Raw genomic sequence first — 20,271 nt, 5'->3', positions numbered from 1 at the left:
TGTTCTCTAAAACCTGTGCAAAGCCAAAGAAATACACAGTGTACAGCTTCTTGTGATGTCACAGCGTCATATACATTACAGTGAATTCACAGACTGCATAAAATACAGATGTTATCGTAATAGGCATAGAAGCCTGCTGTGATAACGACTGGCACTTCCGGCTGCATTTGACCGCTCCATCCGGACCCCGTCTCTATCGTATTCAGTCCTCCAGCTCTTCCCCCTGCACTCGGCTTTGAACTACGGCTGCCAGCTGGGTCCAAAACGACTTGCTGCGAGATTCCCGGCATCCCCAGCGCTGGAGACTTGTACACAATCATCATGGCGTCCCAGGACGGTGGGTACCGGGTCCCCCCCCCCTTCCCGACCCTCTCTGAGAGTGTGACGGTCAGTCATTCTACTCGTGACCGGGATACAGCTCCACATACACCTTCCACTGCCTTTCATTCCACTCTGCTCACTTCTGTATTGTGCCTCTGTACTGCTCCCGTTAGCTGCCAACTTACAGCTGTGCCCGTGCCCCCCACAGTACATGCCAACATGGCCTCTTATTTATTAGCCGTGTACTGTCCATCCCTGTATCTATCCCACACTCCTCTCTCTGTGCCATGTGTCCCACTCATCAGCCACCATTACCATGTGCCAGGCTACACTTGTAGAACTAACACTCTCACCCCTTTCACCCTCTCTCTATCTCTATCTATACACCACTGTTTACTTTCCCTAACTCTACTGCCTTGTCTGTGTATGTGGCAAATGCATGTTAATCGTAATACCAGTGACGGGCTCTCCCTGTGAAGTTTTATTAGCGTTTATTAAAACCGACCAACCGCACAGAAGCATTTCTATGATACTTAGATCTGAGATCACCCCTGGGCCATTGTTTGCTCTAGATATTGGGAAAGGGGATCTTAAGACAGAGTCTCATTGGGCAGACTCAAAGCCTCAGGTTGGCAAAGTGCAATTTTGAGAGTAAGTTGCCATGTTTTTATACCTACACTGCAGTGTGTCCCCGCACCTTTGGGGGGTGTCAGTAAATTCAGGGTTCCCCTGTGTCTGTAGACCTACAATTCACAAGAGGAGGTGGGATGGAAGTAGCAGTGCCCAAGCACAACTAATGCAGAAGTGGCTTTAGTCCGTCTATTGGCATGCAATAGCCCAATTTATTTTGGTCAATGCAACTGTGGTCTGAGGTTATTAACAAGCCCTTTGGTGTCATTAGAAGAAGCTAGAAGGGAGGTAGAGAAGTTAATTTGAGACAAGAAGAGCAAAATGCCTTACCAAACTCAGTCCTACTAGCACCCACGTTTATCAGCAGTGCCTACAGTATTCTGTGGGTCCCCAACCCATTACAGGACATTATTCTGTGGGTCCCCAACCCATTACAGGACATTATTCTGTGGGTCCCCAACCCATTACAGGACATTATTCCGTGGGTCCCCAACCCATTACAGGACATTATTCCGTGGGTCCCCAACCCATTACAGGACATTATTCCGTGGGTCCCCAACCCATTACAGGACATTATTCCGTGGGTCCCCAACCCATTACAGGACATTATTCCGTGGGTCCCCAACCCATTACAGGACATTATTCCGTGGGTCCCCAACCCATTACAGGACATTATTCCGTGGGTCCCCAACCCATTACAGGACATTATTCCGTGGGTCCCCAACCCATTACAGGACATTATTCCGTGGGTCCCCAACCCATTACAGGACATTATTCCGTGGGTCCCCAACCCATTACAGGACATTATTCCGTGGGTCCCCAACCCATTACAGGACATAATTCCGTGGGTATCCAACCCATAACAGAACTCTGTCTTTTGACTAATGCATTATTTAAGCTATGACAGTTATACGATTATGAACACTTTTTTTCTCCCTTCTATACTAAAATTTTGACATTATAGCCACAAAAACTTTCACAACTGACTAGCCTGACACAATAACCAGAGGATGCTTTGTATTGTTGGGATCTATTATCCAGAATGCTCTGGACCTGGGGTTTCTGTATAAAGTATCTTTCCTTAATTTGGATCTCCATACCTTAGGCTTTTACTAAAAAATAATTTAAAAATTCATTAAACCCAATAGGGTTGTTTTGCTTTCAATAAGGATTAATTATATCTTAGTTTGGATCAATTAGAAGCCACTGTTTTATTACTAGAAGGAAATCATTTTTGGAAATTCGAATTATTTGATTGTAATGGAGTCTATGGGAGACTGCCCTTCCATAACTCGGCACTTTCTGGATAATGGGTTTCCGGATAACGGATCTTATACCTGTATTGATTATTGTTTGTGGCATAGTCGCCTTGACTTCCTGAATTGGTTCACTTTGAAGCCTTTGGATGTCTGGTTCCCATGCGCTTGTTTAGGGGAATTCCAACAGCAGCAACTAGTGACTGTATCAGCAAAAATTTTATAGGGATGACCAGATGTGCCAGAAATAGTAGTAATGCTATGTACTGCACTTCTCATGTAGCACAGCAAGCCATGGACATGTAAATTACTTCAAATAGAATCCAACAATCACAAAAAGTTTTTTTTAATACTAATCCTACATGAGCTGCACAAGTATTTTCTGGTAATATTTGTTCTTAGTTGAGACAAACAAGGGCGAGATGTCAGTCATGACTCCTTGAACTTTTTAAGGGTTCACCTTTAAACACTTTTTTTCAGTTCAGTTGGTTTCAGATAGTTCCCCCTGGAAATAAAGACTTTTTCCAATTATTTGTGACCATTTTTCTATTATTGAAGTGTAAAGTTTCATCTTTCACCTTCTAAAGCAGCTCTGGGAGGGGGGGTCGCCGACTCCTTAACTCAGGGGTGTCCAAAAGGTAGATCGGGATCTACCAGTAGACATTTAGTTCGTGATCAGTAGATCTCAAGACACTTTCAACAAACAGCTTGTCTAAATGACCCTTCTGTTTTATTCGTTTCATTCGATATTTTTTCTGTTAAGGTTACATAAGAAATAGTTGTAAATATAGTAATATAATTTCTCTTATAAATCAATTTAATATTTAAGTAAGAATTTAAGTTTAATTAATATGATATTATGGATTTAGATCATAATAGGAGACCATCACTAAAAGTAGACCCGGCATTAGTATGGGCACTCCTGCTTTAAAGGGGAACTCCAACTTCCAAACCAAAATTTGATAAAGAGGCCCACATAACACAGAATCCCCTAATATACCCATCACAATTACCTGTATGAATAAATGCCATTTTCTATACTGCAATCTAGCTGTTAAACATCTCTTTCTGCATCATTTGAAACTTCTCCACAGCTTACAGACAGCATGCAACTACATAACCCACAATGCATTGCACTATGATGTTCCGTTCTTTATTGAAATCACGTGTGCAGGGAATTGTGGGGTTTGGAGGATGCAGGCAGAGGACAGATGGCAGTTGATACAAAGTAACAGTAGTCAGCCAGCTTAGCAAAGTAGTCAGACAGATCAGCAGGAAAGCAGGGGGCTAGGCTTAGGGAACTGTCAGAATCCATTAAAAATCATGAAAAATTTGCATATTTTTTAATTGATGTATATTTCAAAGTTGCTTGAAATTATGTTTACTTTTCAAAAAGCTTGTTATGTTTTTGTGGAGTTCCCTTTTAACGGTTTAAATTGATCAATTTAGTTGATGCATTTGTTTGTTTTTTTGGCCCAAACTACCTTAGCAACCATGCATTGATTTGAATAAGAGACTGGAATATAAAAAGGAGAGGCCTGAATAGAAAGATGAGTAATATAAAGTAGCAATAACAATACTTTTGTAGCCTTACAGAGCATTTGTTTTTAGATGGGGTCAGTGACCCCCATTTGAAAGCTGAAAAGAGAGGAAGGAGGGTAACAATTAAAAAAACTATAGAAAATAAATAATGTTTATTGTTCATTTTATATCATATTAAAAGTTAACTTAAAGGTGAACTACCTCTTTGGTTGTATTTAGAAAGTTTCTTATTTCAGTATGCTGAAGCTGATATTACATTTTCATTTTCTCGATAGTTCCCCTGTCACACAGTGGGGGGGTCAGGGTTAAACTGTTTAAGGGCTTGCTCGGTGTGAGCCTTATGAGATATTATTTTCAATGTAAGCTAACGTTGGCAGTTCCCCAGTAAGATCATCTCATCTGGCAACGGATATATTACAGCACCTGCCAATTGTACATAAATCACGGAGGGCTTTTCTCTTCTATTCTGTTCACTTATCTCAAAGCCTAATACTATATGCATATAATGAGTGAGAGAATAGTCTGACCAAATTAAGGCAGTGTGGTTTTCAAAATATCTGGTTTAGGGTCCCCCGTTCATAGATTGAGCATGTATTTTATACAATTTACTGCTTGAACCCCTGCTGGGAGATGGAATGACTTACCTAAGGTTACAAATAGTTGATATGGGAAATGAGCCAGGCTTCTCAGGCCAACTTAATCCCTCCCTTAAGAGCATCATGCGATATTTACTGGTGCCTCGCCAAGCCATGACTTTCATTTTTTCCTAATCAGTAAGGTAATTTGCTTTTCTGCCCCAGCTATGGACAGAAACGGCTGATTAAATGTGTATTGTTTGGTCTGTTACAAGTCTACTTCCCCTGCTTATCAGCTCTTAGAGGCACATTTATCAAAGGTCGAATTTCGAATTCATGTGAGTTTTAAAAACTCCCCTAAACTCCCATAAATTCAAAATTCAACCAATTAAAAATTATTTATAAAATGGATTAACTGGAATCGAATTCGATACGATTTTGTTTCTCCAAAATAAAAACCTTGAATGTCAGGAAGGCTGCAAATAGCTCCAAATTGATCCTTGGACCTCTCCCACTGACTTAAAGGAGAATTCAACCTGTAATAAAACAACCCCCTACCCTGGGAAGACCCCCCTCCCCCCCCATGGCAAATGCCCCTAATTTTTTATTCACCCCTCCGTGCAGATTCTGGCCTCGGCGTTCACGGCAGCCATCTTCCTCTGCGGTAATCTTCGTGTCTTGACGACATTTTCAGCACGTGTAGTTGGAGTAAATTTCCGTTCCCGAACAAATGCGCATGCGTCGAAAGTCACAGAAATTTTCGGGACTTTTGGCACATGGGCAGTGGCTCAGAATTGGAACTGTGCATGCACCCTAAACGTCCGGGAAAAAAAAGAAGATGGCTGCCGTGAACTCCAAGCCCAGAATCTGTACGGAGGGGTGAGTAAAAAATTAGGGGCATTTGCACGGGGAGGGGGGGGGGAAGAGGTAGGCTGGGGGGAGGGGGGGGTCTACCCAGGGTAGGGGGAAGGTTTTTTTTTTAACTTTTTTATTACAGGTTGAATTCACCTTTACGTTAACTAGGTTATAGGATGGCCTATTCTAAGTAACTTTTAAATTGGTTTCAATTATTTATTTTTTATCTTTTTTATTTATTTTCCTTTTTCTTCTGACTCTTTCCAGCTTTCAAATGGGGGTCACTGACCCCTTCTGAAAGCAAATGCTCTGTAACACTAAAGTATTTTTTATTGTTATTGCTACTTTTTATTCCACATTTTTCTATTCAGGTCCTCTCCTATTCATATTCCAGTCTTTTGTTCAAATCAGTGCATGGTTGCTAGGGTAACTTGGACCCTAGCAACCAGTTTGCTGAAACTGCAAAAATGGAAAGCTGCTGAATAGGCTTGGGCGAATTTGACCCGTTTCGTTTTGCGAAAAAATTCAAATAAATCAAAATTCGAAAAAACGTGAGGTGTATGCAACAAACAAATTGCACACTACTGATCTATAAAGGAGTTAAAGAGAACCCTGCTCACAAGAGCTTGCAATCTAATTACATTAGCCATCATACAATGTAGAAAAAAAATAAACCATCAACTGGAGGAAAATAAAGACTACTCTATCAGAATTGTAAACTGATTAATCTCTGTGGCCAGATAAGGGCCCTGGTGTATTGTTTCTGCTGATATGTTTTTTCAGTCTTTGTTCAATGATTTGCTTTATGCCTAGCTCACCTAATCTGTCCCTGTGGTTTTTACCCCCAGAAGTGGAAGAGCTGGGCATGGAGGCAGATGGACAGAAATCAGAGCAGAGCAGCGCAGACGGTGGAGAGGGCAGTTGCTCTCAGACAACAGACAGCAGTTTAGTGTCACAGGAGGAAGATGGCTCTGTGAGCAACGGAGGGGACTCTGAGACACCCAAAGAACATGTAGAATTTAAGGTTATATGGAACAAGAATAAATATGATGTTAAGCTCCCACTGGATACCACAGGAGCAAGCCTTAAACAGAAAATTCACACTCTTACAGGTAACTTTTTTTTCTATTTTTTGTTAAATGGATACTGTCATGGAAAAAAAAAAGTTTTTTCAGTTAATAGTGCTGCTCCCGCAGAATTCTGTACTGAAATCCGATTCTCAAAAGAGCAAACAGATTATTTTATATTTAATTTTGAAATTTGACAAGGGGCTAGACATATTGTCAGCTTCCCAGCTGCCCCCAGTCTTGTCACTTGTGCTCTGATAAACTTCAGTCACGCTTTACTGCTGTACAGCAAATTGGAGTGATGTCACCCCCTCCCTTTTTCCTCCAGCAGCCTAACAACAGAACAATGGGAAGGTAACCGGATAGCAGCTCCCTAAAGGTGGCCATAGACGTGCAGAATACGAACGGACGTCCCCATCTCCCGATCTGCACTAACCTTCAGTTTAAATAAAGTAGTAAAAGAACAGATCAGACGATGTTCTGTCCTGACAGCAATCATATTAAAGTTTATGTCCGACAAAAGCTGGTGATCAGCAATACATATTATTTGCAGCCGACAGAAATTTTCTAACCTGTCTGATCTACTAAAAGACCGATCGCCATCTGTACGTCTATGGCCAACTTAACACAAGATAACATCTGCCTTGTAGATCTAAGAACAGCACTCAATAGTAAAATCCAGGTCCCACTGCAACACGTTCAGTTACATCAAGTAGAAGAAACAACAGCCAGCCAGAAAGCCGTTCCATCCTAAAGTGCTGGCTCTTTCTGAAAGCACATGACCAGGCAAAATTACCTAAGATGGTGCCTACACGCTAATATTACAACTAAAAAAAAAATACTTGCTGGTTCAGGAATGAAATTTTATATTGTAGAGTGAATTATTTGCAGTGTAAACAGAGTAATTTAGAAATAAATGACACCATAAAAATCATTACAGAATCCCTTTAATGTAAATAAGAGCGGTTAGAATCTTAATGTATAAAATATCTTCTACTCTCATGGTGAGTTAGGAGACACATGGATGGTACCCCTGCTGGGACAGTAAAAAGAAGTTAGAAACATCTAAATGGAAGGACCTAATATCTGCGAAGACCCCCTTTCTACCCCTTAGTGTCTTACCAGGGCATAGAATGGGCTTTTTCCTTCTTTTCACATTGCTGTACACATGATTATGGAAGCTGCTGTGAAAAGCAAACCCCCTCTAGTTGTTACAAATGCCTGTGACCTAAATGAGAGAGCCACTGCAGACCACCTGAATATCTAGTGCCACCTTTTTCACAATTCCCAATATACAAAATGGGAGGCAGGAGGGGAAATTGAGATTTGTTCCATGTGTTATCCGCTTTTGAAATTCAAAATCGGTAATGTTTTCCTTCGAATCACTTTTTCTTGCTGCACTTGCCCTTGAATACATATACAGGTGGTCATTTTTTTATATAAATATATATCCTATATTTAGAATTGAGTAATAAATTAATTGTTATACTGTTCCTCTAGGTCTTCCACCAGCTATGCAGAAAGTAATGTTTAAGGGGCTTCTTCCTGAGGATAAAACACTACGGGAAATTAAAGTCACAAATGGGGCGAAGGTCATGGTTGTAGGTTCTACGATCAATGACGTGCTGACTGTAACCACCCCAAAAGAGACAATCCAGCAAGAAGTAAAAGAGGAGGAAAACAAGAAAGAGCCACTGTGCAGACAGAAGGTAATTGCCCAGTTCATCTGAAGGGTTTTCAATAGCGTTATAATCCACACTATATATAGTGAATAAAGTACCCCCTATTGTAAACTATAAGGATATAAGTTACTGAGGAGTTCCATGACCATATAAAAGGCCGAGTGATTTTATACAGTTCATGGAACTCCGAAGTGACTTCTAATATCCTCATATTTTGCAGGAGGTACTTTATTTATTATAATACACAAGTTTCAGTGACAGAAATGACTTCATTAAGCTCCGATTATAACTGATGACATCACTAAGCACCGTTTATAAGGATATAATTTTCAGGACATTCATGGGTCTTGTGTATTATAATGATATAGGCAATGTATGTGTATCATATAATTATAAATCCATTATTCACTTTGTATGTGCATTAGATTGTAAACTCTTGCAATCCTGCCTTTAATTACTGGTATGTGTGGTGTATTCCTCCATTTCTGTAGATCCATATGGAATATTCTTTGAATTTTATATATAAAACAATAATAGCCTTAGCAGTGTCTGTTGCACAGAATGTCACATTTTTAAATGTAACATAATAAAGTCTGATCTGCAGTTCCTGTTCCAATTCAATTGTGCATTGCAGTCCGCTAACTGAAACCATGACTAATTGATTGTTGTTCTCTCAATTGTTTCAGCAACACAGAAAAGTACTAGACAAAGGCAAACCAGATGATGTGATGCCGTCGCTGAAAGGAGTGAAGGTATGAGCCAGGGAATTCTTAATAAAGGAAAAGTAAAACCTGTTCCCCTTAAAGTAGAACTAAAGCCTAAATAAAGAAGTAGCTAGAAATGTTGTACATGATGTTTTGTGCTTCTGTACCAGCCCAAGGCAACCACAGTCCTTTAGCAGTAAAGATCTGTGTCTCCAAAGATGCCCCAGTAGCTCCCCATCTTCTTTTCTGCTGATTCACTGCACATGCTCTGTGCTGCTGTCACTTACTGAGCTTAGGGACCCACTCACAATATACAGTACACATAGAATAGAAATGTCACAATATAAGGCTGATTAGTAATTAATACAGATAATTACTACATGGCAGCACAGAAACCAGTGCAATTAGCATCAGAATTTAATAATCAGCCCTGTAGCATCATCTTATATTACAGACCAATCTCAATTTCTGCTGGATAATTAGTGACAACCCCTACACTTAGCTTCTCAACAGCTGCTCAGAGCCCACTGAGCATGTGAGTGTCACCACTTTCCAAGATGGTGACCCCCTGTGACAAGTTTGAAGCCCTGGCTGGTGGAAAAAGTTCAGTATATAAAGCATATCCTTTTTAGCCTCATTCTTTTTTAGGGTTTAGTTCTCCTTTAATCTGTAATCCTCAGCAATGGGACTTTGCCAATCAACATATTATTTATGTATGCACTACTTCCTGTTTGTAATGATTTAATTCCCATTAAAGTGCATGCTGAGATTTCACTTGGTCAAAAGGCAAGGGGGGGTCATTTATCAACACTGGGCAAATTTGCCCATGGGCAGTAACCCATGGTTACCAATCAAATTGCTGCATTCATTGTTCTATTTGGAGCTGGCTTTAAAAAGCTAATCACTGATTGGTTGCTATAGGTAACTGCCCAAGGGCAAATTTGCCCAGTGTTGATAAATGAGCCCCAAGGTGTCCAAATATGCTTAGATTTGATTGCACAAACTGCCCGATTTTCAGCATTTCTACCAGACCAGCTGTGCATGTATGGGCACACTAAAATGTTTTGACTGACCTTCCTGTCTGTCTATCAGGATTAAAGATTATGTTTGCAAGAGTCTTTTCTTGGTATACCAATGGGGCACCAGCTATCCTCTGTCGTCCAGTTCTCATACTTTTAAATCCTTTGGTTTGGTAGGAGACAAACTACAGTTTACATGTGGCCATACAAGGTTAGATTCCAAACCGGACCTTAGGACCAATGACCAGATCATTCATTGGGACCTACGGAGACCCATTGGACAAGGACTGCATCTGTGTGTTGTTGCACTCCTTGTCCGATGGGTTTTTCAAACCTGCCCAATTTGAGACCCAATATGATTAAGGCAGGCACGGTGATGGGCTCCATTGGGGCAGATAAGATAGTAACTTGGTCTGAAGGTGCCACATTGGCATCCCTTAAGTTCTTGCGGAGGGATTTTTCCTGCACTTTCCACCCATTTGCTATAGTTATAGACTGTGGTCTATATCTGAGACATGATGTATTTGGTCTTTTAGTTCTTTTTATTATTTGTGATTTTTTTTTAAATTATTTAGCTTTTTGTTTAGTAGCTCCCCAGTTTGGAATTTCATCAGCTATCTGGTTGCCAGGCAGTGGTTTGAATGAGAGACTGGATGTTGAATAGCTCTCCTATTCAACGTCCAGTCTCAAACCACTGCCTGGGCCTGTATATAAAAATAATTAATAGATTGTAATAATTGCAATAAAATGGTAGCCTTGCAGACCAAGAGCTTTTTGACTGCCTGGGCCAGTGTACTTCCATTTGAAAGTTGGAAAGAGGCAGAAGGGAAAGGCAAATAATTCACAAACTAAAAAAAAAAAAAAAAAACCAAACAAATGAAAAGTTGCTTAGAATGGGTAATTCTATAACATTCTAAAAGTGAATGAACCCTTTATGCATGAAAAAGGTGTCCCCATATCTGTGTCTGCATGACAAAATAATAATAAAAACCCCACATAGTTAATATGGTTGCTGGGGCCATTGATTCTTAATATCGAAAGAGCATTTTATCTTTGTTTGGAAATAGACATGCTAAAAAGGAAATTAAAGGGGTTCACCTTCCAAACATTTTTATGTTCAATTTTGTCCAGATTGTTCCCCAGAATTAAATACTTTTTTTTCAATTGCTTTAAATTTTTAATTTTTTTACTGTTTTTCCAAAATCTAAGTTGAAATTTAAATGCCTCAGGTGTTTGAGTCTGGCAGCTCAGTAATTCAGGTGCAGATTCTAAACTGTTACAATTTTGCAACATTTAGTTGATACATTTCTCAGCAGCATCTCTATAATATTGGCAACTATTGTATCAATTCTAACAACTGCCTTTAGTGCAGAAAAACGCTCGGATTCGGGATTTTGGGGCGACTAATCTCCCAGAACTGCCTCCCAGCAGCTAGAATCTAAATCGCTGCTGGGATGGCAATCTGAGCCAAAGTTGCCCGAAGTTTCCCTGTGAGGCAATTTCGGGGGACTTCGGAAAATGAAGTGCACCGATTGCCATCCCGCCCGCAATTTACATTCTAGCTGGCGGGAGGCAGTTCAGGGAGATTAGTCGCCCCAAAGAAGAGGAGATTTGTCGCTGGTTGATTTATCTCCCCGAATCTGAGCGTATGTCTCTGCCCTTAATGAAACCCAGGGATTCTGCTCAGCGGGGACAAAGATAAGCGATATATCAACTAAATGTATACATTTAGAATAGTTTACAGAGTCGGAGACCCACCCTCCCAGAGCAGCTTTAGAACGGTAAAAAATTAAACTTTACACTTCAATATCACAGAAACAGTCACACATAAAGATAGAAAATACAGTGGTGTGAAAAACTATTTGCCCCCTTCCTGATTTCTTATTCTTTTGCATGTTTGTCACACTTAAATGTTTATGCTCATCAAAAACCGTTAACTATTAGTCAAAGATAACATAATTGAACACAAAATGCAGTTTTTAAATGAAGGTTTACGTTATTAAGGGAGAAAAAAAACTCCAAATCTACATGGGCCTGTGTGAAAAAGTGATTGCCCCCCTTGTTAAAAAATAACTTAACTGTGGTTTATCACACCTGAGTTCAATTTCAAAGGTTATAAAACCATTTCTAAAGCTTTGGGACTCCAGCGAACCACAGTGAGAGCCATTATCCACAAATGGCAAAAACATGGAAAAGTGGTGAACCTTCCCAGGAGTGGCCGGCCGACCAAAATTACCCCAAGAGCGCAGAGAAAACTCATCCGAGAGGCCACAAAAGACCCCGGGACAACATCTAAAGAACTGCAGGCCTCACTTGCCTCAATTAAGGTCAGTGTTCACGACTCCACCATAAGAAAGAGACTGGGCAAAAACGGCCTGCATGGCAGATTTCCAAGGCGCAAACCACTTTTAAGCAAAAAGAACATTAAGGCTCGTCTCAATTTTGCTAAAAAACATCTCAATGATTGCCAAGACTTTTGGGAAAATACCTTGGACCGACGAGACAAAAGTTGAACTTTTTGGAAGGTGCGCGTCCCGTTACATCTGGCGTAAAAGTAACACAGCATTTCAGAAAAAGAACATCATACCAACAGTAAAATATGGTGGTGGTAGTGTGATGGTCTGGGGTTGTTTTGCTGCTTCAGGACCTGGAAGACTTGCTGTGATAGATGGAACCATGAATTCTACTGTCTACCAAAAAATCCTGAAGGAGAATGTCCGGCCATCTGTTCGTCAACTCAAGCTGAAGCGATCTTGGGTGCTGCAGCAGGACAATGACCCAAAACACACCAGCAAATCCACCTCTGAATGGCTGAAGAAAAACAAAATGAAGACTTTGGAGTGGCCTAGTCAAAGTCCTGATCTGAATCCTATTGAGATGTTGTGGCATGACCTTAAAAAGGCGGTTCATGCTAGAAAACCCTCAAATAAAGCTGAATTACAACAATTCTGCAAAGATGAGTGGGCCAAAATTCAGTTATTGCTGCTAAGGGTGGCCCAACCAGTTATTAGGTTCAGGGGGCAATTACTTTTTCACACAGGTTTGGATTTCTTTTCTCCCTAAATAATAAAAACCCTCATTTAAAAACTGCATTTTGTGTTTACTTGTGTTATCTTTGACTAATAGTTAAATGTGTTTGATGATCAGAAACATTTTGTGTGACAAACATGCAAAAGAATAAGAAATCAGGAAGGGGGCAAATAGTTTTTCACACCACTGTAATTGGAAAAGGTCTTTATTTCTGAAAAAAAGTTATGGAAGGTGAACAACTCCTTTTAGTCCAAAATCACTAAAAATAAATCAAGACACGTACAAAGTGACTTTGATTTATTCGATAGACAACATAATAGAAGCTAATTTATATGTACAATTCCAGTTTAATGAAACCAGGGCACTATCCTTGCTGAGATGTGATGACAAGCAAACGTTTTATAATACTGCATGCACATAATGGATCTTTACCTGAAGGACCAATATACAGTATATTTATTTAGATATGTATATACCTGCTACACCTCTACCCTGTTATTAGACATCTCTGCCTTATGGTTACGAATATACTGTATAGTAACAAAGGAATAACTTATTTATTGCAGGAGAGGCTCCCAACAACACCTATATCTGGTATGTACAACAAGTCGGGAGGGAAGGTTAGACTGACATTCAAACTGGAGCAGGATCAGCTGTGGATTGGTACAAAGGGTAAGTGTTTTATGTAGTTATGTACCGGATGCCTGTACATCAGAAGGTTTCTATTGCAGATGGATGGTACTGTAGCATGTTGCTAGGAAGCTTAGCCATTATTGTGGTGGTCACTGAACTACTTAAGTCTGAATGTTTTTGTTTTTCTTTCACATCAGAGAGGACAGAGAAAATACCCATGGCTTCCATTAAAAACGTGGTCTCAGAAACAATTGATGAACAGGAAGACTATCATATGATGGTAAGAGGGCTAACATTTCTTTGTGCAGCGCAGGCCAGTCTTGTAGGTGGAGAGTTAAAATAAATATAAGATATACCTAAGCTGGCCATATACCATAAGAGACAACTATATGGTTACGTGGCGAGGCCACAGATTGGATAACTTGACGGGGTGGCATGCATTCCTGGTAGGAGGACAGGATGGGATTTTCCAGCCCTGCTAGATGATATATGGAAGAGCAGCAATCAGGTATCATCTTGAAGGCTGTCATTTTAGCCTCATGCCAGCAAGGTCAGGAGTGACCAGTTTTCAAGGCTCCCTCCAAGGCAGAGTCCCTGCCCAATAAATTTTAAAATCAAAGTAGTGCCTAGGGAAGATTACATTGTATGACTAATGCTCAAGGAATGGAGACTGTCAGGCTTTACTAAATGGTAAGTTGCACCAGTTCATGAACTCATAGCAACCAATCACACAATCGCTTCATAATCTTAAGGTGGCCATAGACTCAAAGATCCGCTCGTTTGGCGACATCGTCAAACGAGTGGATCTTTCCCCGATATGCCACTAACGGCATGGCTATATCGGGGGTAATTCGAACTACGATGCGCCAAGGGGCTCCGACGGGTCGGTCGGTTAAAAATCAAACCTTCCCGATCTATATCGTGGCCAGTTATCGATCGGGAAGACCTGTCGAAAGCCTCCATACACAGGCAGATAAGCTGTCAAATCGGTCCAAACGACCAATATCGGCAGCTTTATCTGCCCGTGTATGGCCACCTTTATGTGGTAGACAGGTTAAAAAGCAATCTGCTGACTGATTGTTTGGGTCACAGCCCTGGCACAATTTGGGGTTAATTTATGAATCCTTCATCAGGCAAACAGGCATTTTGGAAGCATTGTGTTCCTCATATGACCTATTATATGCAAATGCCTTCTGGGATGTAGAGGATTGGAAAATAAGTTATATTTTGTTATGCTTCTTCATTCAGATTTACTGTATTTTAAAGGATTGAATTCTGTCAAATATTCTGTTAACAAGCCAATAAGTTTCCCATGAGATAGGGTATGAGTAGTAAAATGGCTTTTCACAGAAAGACAAGTAAGGACTGAAACTGGAGGTGAAGAGAGACAAACGCAACAGTGTCCCTTAGGAAGTGTAGATCATCTTCTGTTGCCTTGCATTCCGGCTGAGGGGAGAACACTGGTTTCCCAGTGTTACTAACAAGTTCAAAAAGAATATAACCGCTCAGACTCACCGCGATTCTGTAATCTAAAGCCGGCAGCAATCCGCATGTGTTTGGGTGCTGGAAATTCTCAGCGTGCCGTACAGATTAGTAAAGGAGAAGGAAGGATGAAACTCCGCACACCGGATAGTAGGGTAAAAGCCAACAATCTTTATTAATCCATTTTAAAAGAACGCTGCATGGTAGCTTGACGCGTTTCGGGCACAGCTGCCCTTAATCATAAGCACATAGGTAGCAGTAAAAAAAACAATTTAAATAGTCTAAGCCCACAGTGACCTCCAATGGCAGGTTTTGGTATTAAATAACTACAAAGGTGTTCCATATTAAATGTACCAATCATCTGCTAGGAGGAAATACAATTATATTCATTTACACATAAATGGATACAGTATCGGTATTAACTCATACTGACAATAAAAACGTGGGACATATAAATGACAGATCATTAAAATTTCTCAAAATTGAGATAGAAAAAAAATAATTCATATGAAATGTGAAATATCAAACCTGGTGTTTAAACCATGCAGATTGCGTGTATGCAAGGTCAAAATCCAGAATGCCTCACGGATATTCAGAAGGCGTAGTGGGTCCCCTCCCCTTAAAGGAATATGTACTTGTTCAATTATTTTAACCCCTAAATCTAGGGGGCCTCGATTACCACAGGTGAAGTGTTTACCAATCCGAGATTTTTCATCACTTTTGTCAATGGCATTTATATGCTCCCGTATCCTATCTTTTAAAGGAAGGGTTGTACGCCCAACATATTGTTTTCACCAAAATCTGCATTCAAGTAAGTATATAACCCGATTGGTGCAACAGTTATCATACATACGGTTCTTAAACACTTTGCCAGTAACATTGGACTTAAATTCGGAACTTATAGAAATAACCTTGCATGTTTTGCAAGGGTGTTTACCACATTTGTAAGTGCCCTTCGTAGATAACCAGACAGCAGGGGATGGAATGTGACTGGAGACCATACTAGGTGATAATTTATTACCCAGCGTTGGAGACTTTCTAGAGACCAATTTTAGTTGGCTCTAAGTCAGTATATCCTTTAAAATAGGTGCATTGTATAGTACAGGAAGGTGTTTATGAATAATTTTACAAATTTCATTAAATTCTAAACTATATGCTGTACTGAAATAGATTGGAGTTTTAGTAATATTCTCAGTATTCCGTATTCATTATTTCTGTTCTTAGTATTATTCTTAGATTTAGTTCCTGAAAGTAAACTATTTCTGTCACATATACGTGCTTTTAGGTATGCAGATTCCACAATATCTACAGAGTATCCTCTGTTTATCAGCTTCTGCTTAAGAATAATCGATTGCTCATCGAAAGATTCCAATGGAGAGCAATTGCGTCTATACCGTAGAAACTGACCAAAAGGGATACTGGTCTTTTGTGTGACGGGGATGACCGCTATCTGCCCTCAAGATAATATTGCCAGCTGAGGATTTAGAGTAAATATTAGTCTCTATTTTGCCCATATGTGGAATGCCTATGAGCATGGCATCCAAAAATTCAATACAGTCAAAATTATAGTTAACGGTAAAGGTTAAATTGAAGGAATTGGCATTGATGTTTTGCAAAAACATATCTAAACTGGCTAGTGACCCACGTCAAATAAAGATTAGATCATCAATGTAGCGACTGTACCAAACGATACAGTCGCTACAGCGGTTACTATCTCCAAAAACGTGAATCCGTTCTCACCAACCCATATAGAGGTTGGCGTAGGAAGGTGAAAAGGCAGCACCCATTGCTGCTCCACTTCTCTGGAGATGAAAATAATTGTGGATCAAAAGAAATTCCAAGGCCAACATCATAAAAAGTATACAGTCCTGAGAATAAATGACCGAGCCCATTAACATATGTTCTATTGCCTCCAAACCCTTGGTATGAGGAATACAAAGATTGTACATCCATCGTTACCCATATAAAGTCACTGGACCATGGAATATCCCTTAGGGTTGATAACAAGTGGCCCATGTTTTTTTTATAAGATTTTACATTTTTCACTATTGGTTGAAAACACTGGTCCATCCAGACCGAGAGTCCCTCATTGATAGAACCAATGCTGGACACAATTGCTCTGCCCTGAGGATGTGTGGAGGATTTATAAATTTTTGGCAAATAATGAAATTTTTTTGGCAAATAATGAAAAATGGGGATAATTGGGTATTCTCGAATTAAAAAGGCTTCATCCTTAACTGCAATAACCCCTAGAGATATGCCAAATTTAATCAGACCTGCAAGTTCAGATTGAAAACCTTCAGTTGGATTTTTAACCAATTTAGAATGTGTTATCGTCCGACAATTGGCGAATAGCCTCTGAAATATAGTCGGATGTATTAAGAACTACCACCAATCCACCTTTATCGGCGTGAAGTATAGTAATGTTAGGATTTTCATGAAGTTGTGTGCCAACTTGTCAGATTGACAAAAATTGGAAGACAGAGAAATATTCGTAGTTTTATGTTTTGATAAATTCCATAAATCAATTTCAATTAGGGCTTGGAAAATGTCCATGGATGGACTGCGGGAATTAATGGGATAAAAGTTACTTTTTTATTTTTAACCCCAAAAAAACTTGTGTTGTATTGATCGTATTTTGGGTATTGCCTTCCAAAAATAGGTCTTCCAAATTTTGTAAACCCTCCAAATCAGAAAAGTCAAATGCATTGTTACTACACTGATCAAAAACCGTATCTCCAGTTTCCCTCCCCATATGGTCAAGGCCTAAATCATCAAAAACTTCGACATCCGTTTCCAAAATTCACTTTAAAAAATGCCTGCGTAATGTTAGTTTTCTTACCAGTCTATTCACATCCAAGAGAGTGTGAAATACATTGAAATGGCAGTCTGAATCAAAGGACAAGCCCTTGCTGAGAACCCTCTGTTGAAGTGCTGAAAGAGGATAAGTTTATTACATTCAATATCTCCTCCTCCCTGGGCGTGCATACTATAGTTGGTATCTCGTTTCTACAGTGTTTCTTGCCCCCTCTTCTTGTCTTTCTGGGTCGTAGTCCCCCCTCTTCCATTTGGGTGTTTTCTTTCCTTGTTTCCCAGTGTTACTGCTGAAAAAATAGATCTCAAGCACACTGGTGATTTAGTTATGATTTCCACTGGCCAATCCCATGTGAGTTGGAAGCAGCTGCTACACGGATCTCCTTCAAGATGGTTTAGGTCCAATTTTACACTGCTCATCCTTTCCCCAAGTCATGAATGAATTGTGGGAAATTCATACAAAGCCTGTGATGTGGATTGACAGCGGCAGGTCCTGTTTTGAACCCCAGTTCAGGCCTGATCCTAAAACAGAACTATGTAAACATGTCAGGAGAAGAGGGCATTAGTGAGCCAATGCATTCCTTGCCAAATGGGATAACTAACATGGCCTATAGATATTATTTGGGCAGACTGTCATGACGCCCCCCTTCACAGGCCAATCAGAAGGGCTTCTTTTAAAGAGAAAGGAAAGCCTTAATAGCGTAAGGGTCTATATGATAAGATTCTTCAGAACCTTGGCAGTTCCATAGTTCGTACCGTGCTATTCAGTCCCGACATTCTCAAACCATTTTTTTCTAGCTCATGGATGACGCCAGTTTCCTATCACACATACAAAGTAGAAGAATACACGTAACAATGAATACATTAGCAGTAATGTTGGGGTACTATTAACTTTTTACACACCATGAGCTTTATAGTTTGATGGATTGGCTTTATTTTTCTTTTTGTGCTGCTGCTGTTTGTTGATAGAAATATGCAACATAACACTGACCCTTTTTTTTTTTTCCCCTCAATTTTTGACAGGCTTTCCAGTTGGGTCCTACTGAAGCATCTTACTATTGGGTTTACTGGGTCCCTGCGCAATATGTGGATGCCATCAAGGACACGGTGCTGGGGAAATGGCAGTATTTTTGAAGTTACGTTCACCTCTGGCCCAGGACACGAAATGCTGGGAGTAACCACACACACAGTCACCAACTCTCCCCATCCCACACCCGGACACCCTTTCCCACCCGCCATGATAACCCACTGTCCCTTGATCCACAGAAACTCCCAAACCTGGAACTTAACCCATTCAAAGTACCCTGTGGGTCAGGAAAGGCCATCTTGTTGAAGCCAGAGGTGAACACTCACTGCTAGTTTACATTTTTAACTCTTACAAGTTGCAGGCACACCGCTGCAGCTGATTCAGCCATATATCCGAGTGAAGAAAGCAAAAATCCTCTTTTTATTACCCTTTAGCTGCCAGAGACACCAACATAACTCACGCCCTCTCTATCCATCCCTCACGGTGGCAGCAGAAGGTTTTACTCTTCCTGACGCTTCCAGACGGAATCACAGGATTAATTCAATAAATGCTCTAAGCAAACAGGCCACATTTCCAGCTCCTGCTGATAAAGCCCCTCTTCTTGCCACTTACTTATTATTAGTTGTTTGTTTTTTGTTTTAATTATTTTAACTTAAACAAAGCAAGTTCTTTATTGATTTATCTTGATACCAATGATGTCCAATCCCTGGAGGGAAGATAACCCCTGCATTTTTTTCAGTTGATAGTAGGATTTTTTTTTTCAGTTGAATATTAAACTGGTGCAAAGAGTGCCACAACATATATATGCATGTTATTCCTCGCTAGGGTGTGATGGTTTGGATGTGAAAATATTGTAAGTATATGGACACCCCATTCTAATTGTTACGATTTCGGCAGCTGAGCAATGACCTACTTTATATGTATACCCTCAGTTTTAAAAAGAGATGTTGGACAGGTAGACGTCCATATAATCTTGGCCATGAAGTGTATCTGAAGGTTGGACACCCATTGCTAGGATGTTCCCTGTTAATAAGTAGGACTGTTGCCTATTTAATAAGAGGGTATGGCTGACTAACAAGCCAAGCTGTTTCTTCATGTGACTTGCCTGATTGAAAAGGTCTCTTTATATAATAACAGAACAGCACGGCTCATGATCAGAATTAGAGAATGTACTGGTTTTTTAAGAAACAATATTGTCTTGTTAAACGGGTGGTTCGCCTTTCTATTAATGTTTTAGTATGTTATAGAATTGCCTATTCTGAGCAACTTTTCAATTTGTCTTATTTATTCTAGTTTTTGAACTCTTCTTCTGACTCTTTCCAGCTTTCAAACGGGGGTAATCAGTACCCTAGCAACCAGATTGCTGAAACTGTAAACTGGAGAGCTAAAAAAGAAAAACGAAATTACTCCAAAAACCAATGAAAACCAATTGCAAATTGTCTCAGAATATCACTCTCTACATCTTACTAAGAGTTAATGTAAAGGTGAGCAATGAATTATGACAGTATGCTTGGGTTTGTGTGAAGACTAAAACTGCCATAACACAGGAATGCCAAAGCTGTTCCTGTTATTTGGCCAATCGTAGGGCAACTGTCAAGCAGTAGTTTGTTTTCATTGCTTTACCTGGCACTATA

The 20,271-nt window shown here is 40.1% G+C and overlaps 1 protein-coding gene across 1 annotated transcript; it reads left to right on the top strand.

Moving 5' to 3' along the window:
• The first annotated feature begins 178 nt into the window (after positions 1-178).
• Positions 179-19,438, top strand: ubfd1.L (ubiquitin family domain containing 1 L homeolog). The gene is made up of 7 exons (XM_018236463.2): positions 179-337; positions 6,028-6,291; positions 7,747-7,955; positions 8,615-8,680; positions 13,248-13,353; positions 13,512-13,594; positions 18,634-19,438. The coding sequence occupies exons 1-7, from the start codon at positions 322-324 to the stop codon at positions 18,742-18,744; spliced, it is 855 nt and encodes a 284-aa protein (XP_018091952.1). The 5' UTR covers positions 179-321; the 3' UTR covers positions 18,745-19,438.
• The last annotated feature ends 833 nt before the right edge of the window (positions 19,439-20,271 follow it).

This window comes from Xenopus laevis, chromosome 9_10L, assembly GCF_017654675.1.
Source record: "Xenopus laevis strain J_2021 chromosome 9_10L, Xenopus_laevis_v10.1, whole genome shotgun sequence".
Classification (NCBI taxonomy): domain Eukaryota; kingdom Metazoa; phylum Chordata; class Amphibia; order Anura; family Pipidae; genus Xenopus; species Xenopus laevis.
The sequence above is the reverse complement of the archived record's forward strand: the minus strand, read 5'-3'. Positions and strand labels throughout refer to the sequence as shown.

What these genes read in the sequence shown, in the direction of transcription:
- ubfd1.L (XM_018236463.2), top strand. An exon ending in CGTCGCTGAAAGGAGTGAAG is followed by an intron (nt 8,681 to 13,247) that starts GTATGAGCCAGG and finishes TATTTATTGCAG; the next exon opens with GAGAGGCTCCCAACAACACC. An exon ending in AGGAAGACTATCATATGATG is followed by an intron (nt 13,595 to 18,633) that starts GTAAGAGGGCTA and finishes AATTTTTGACAG; the next exon opens with GCTTTCCAGTTGGGTCCTAC.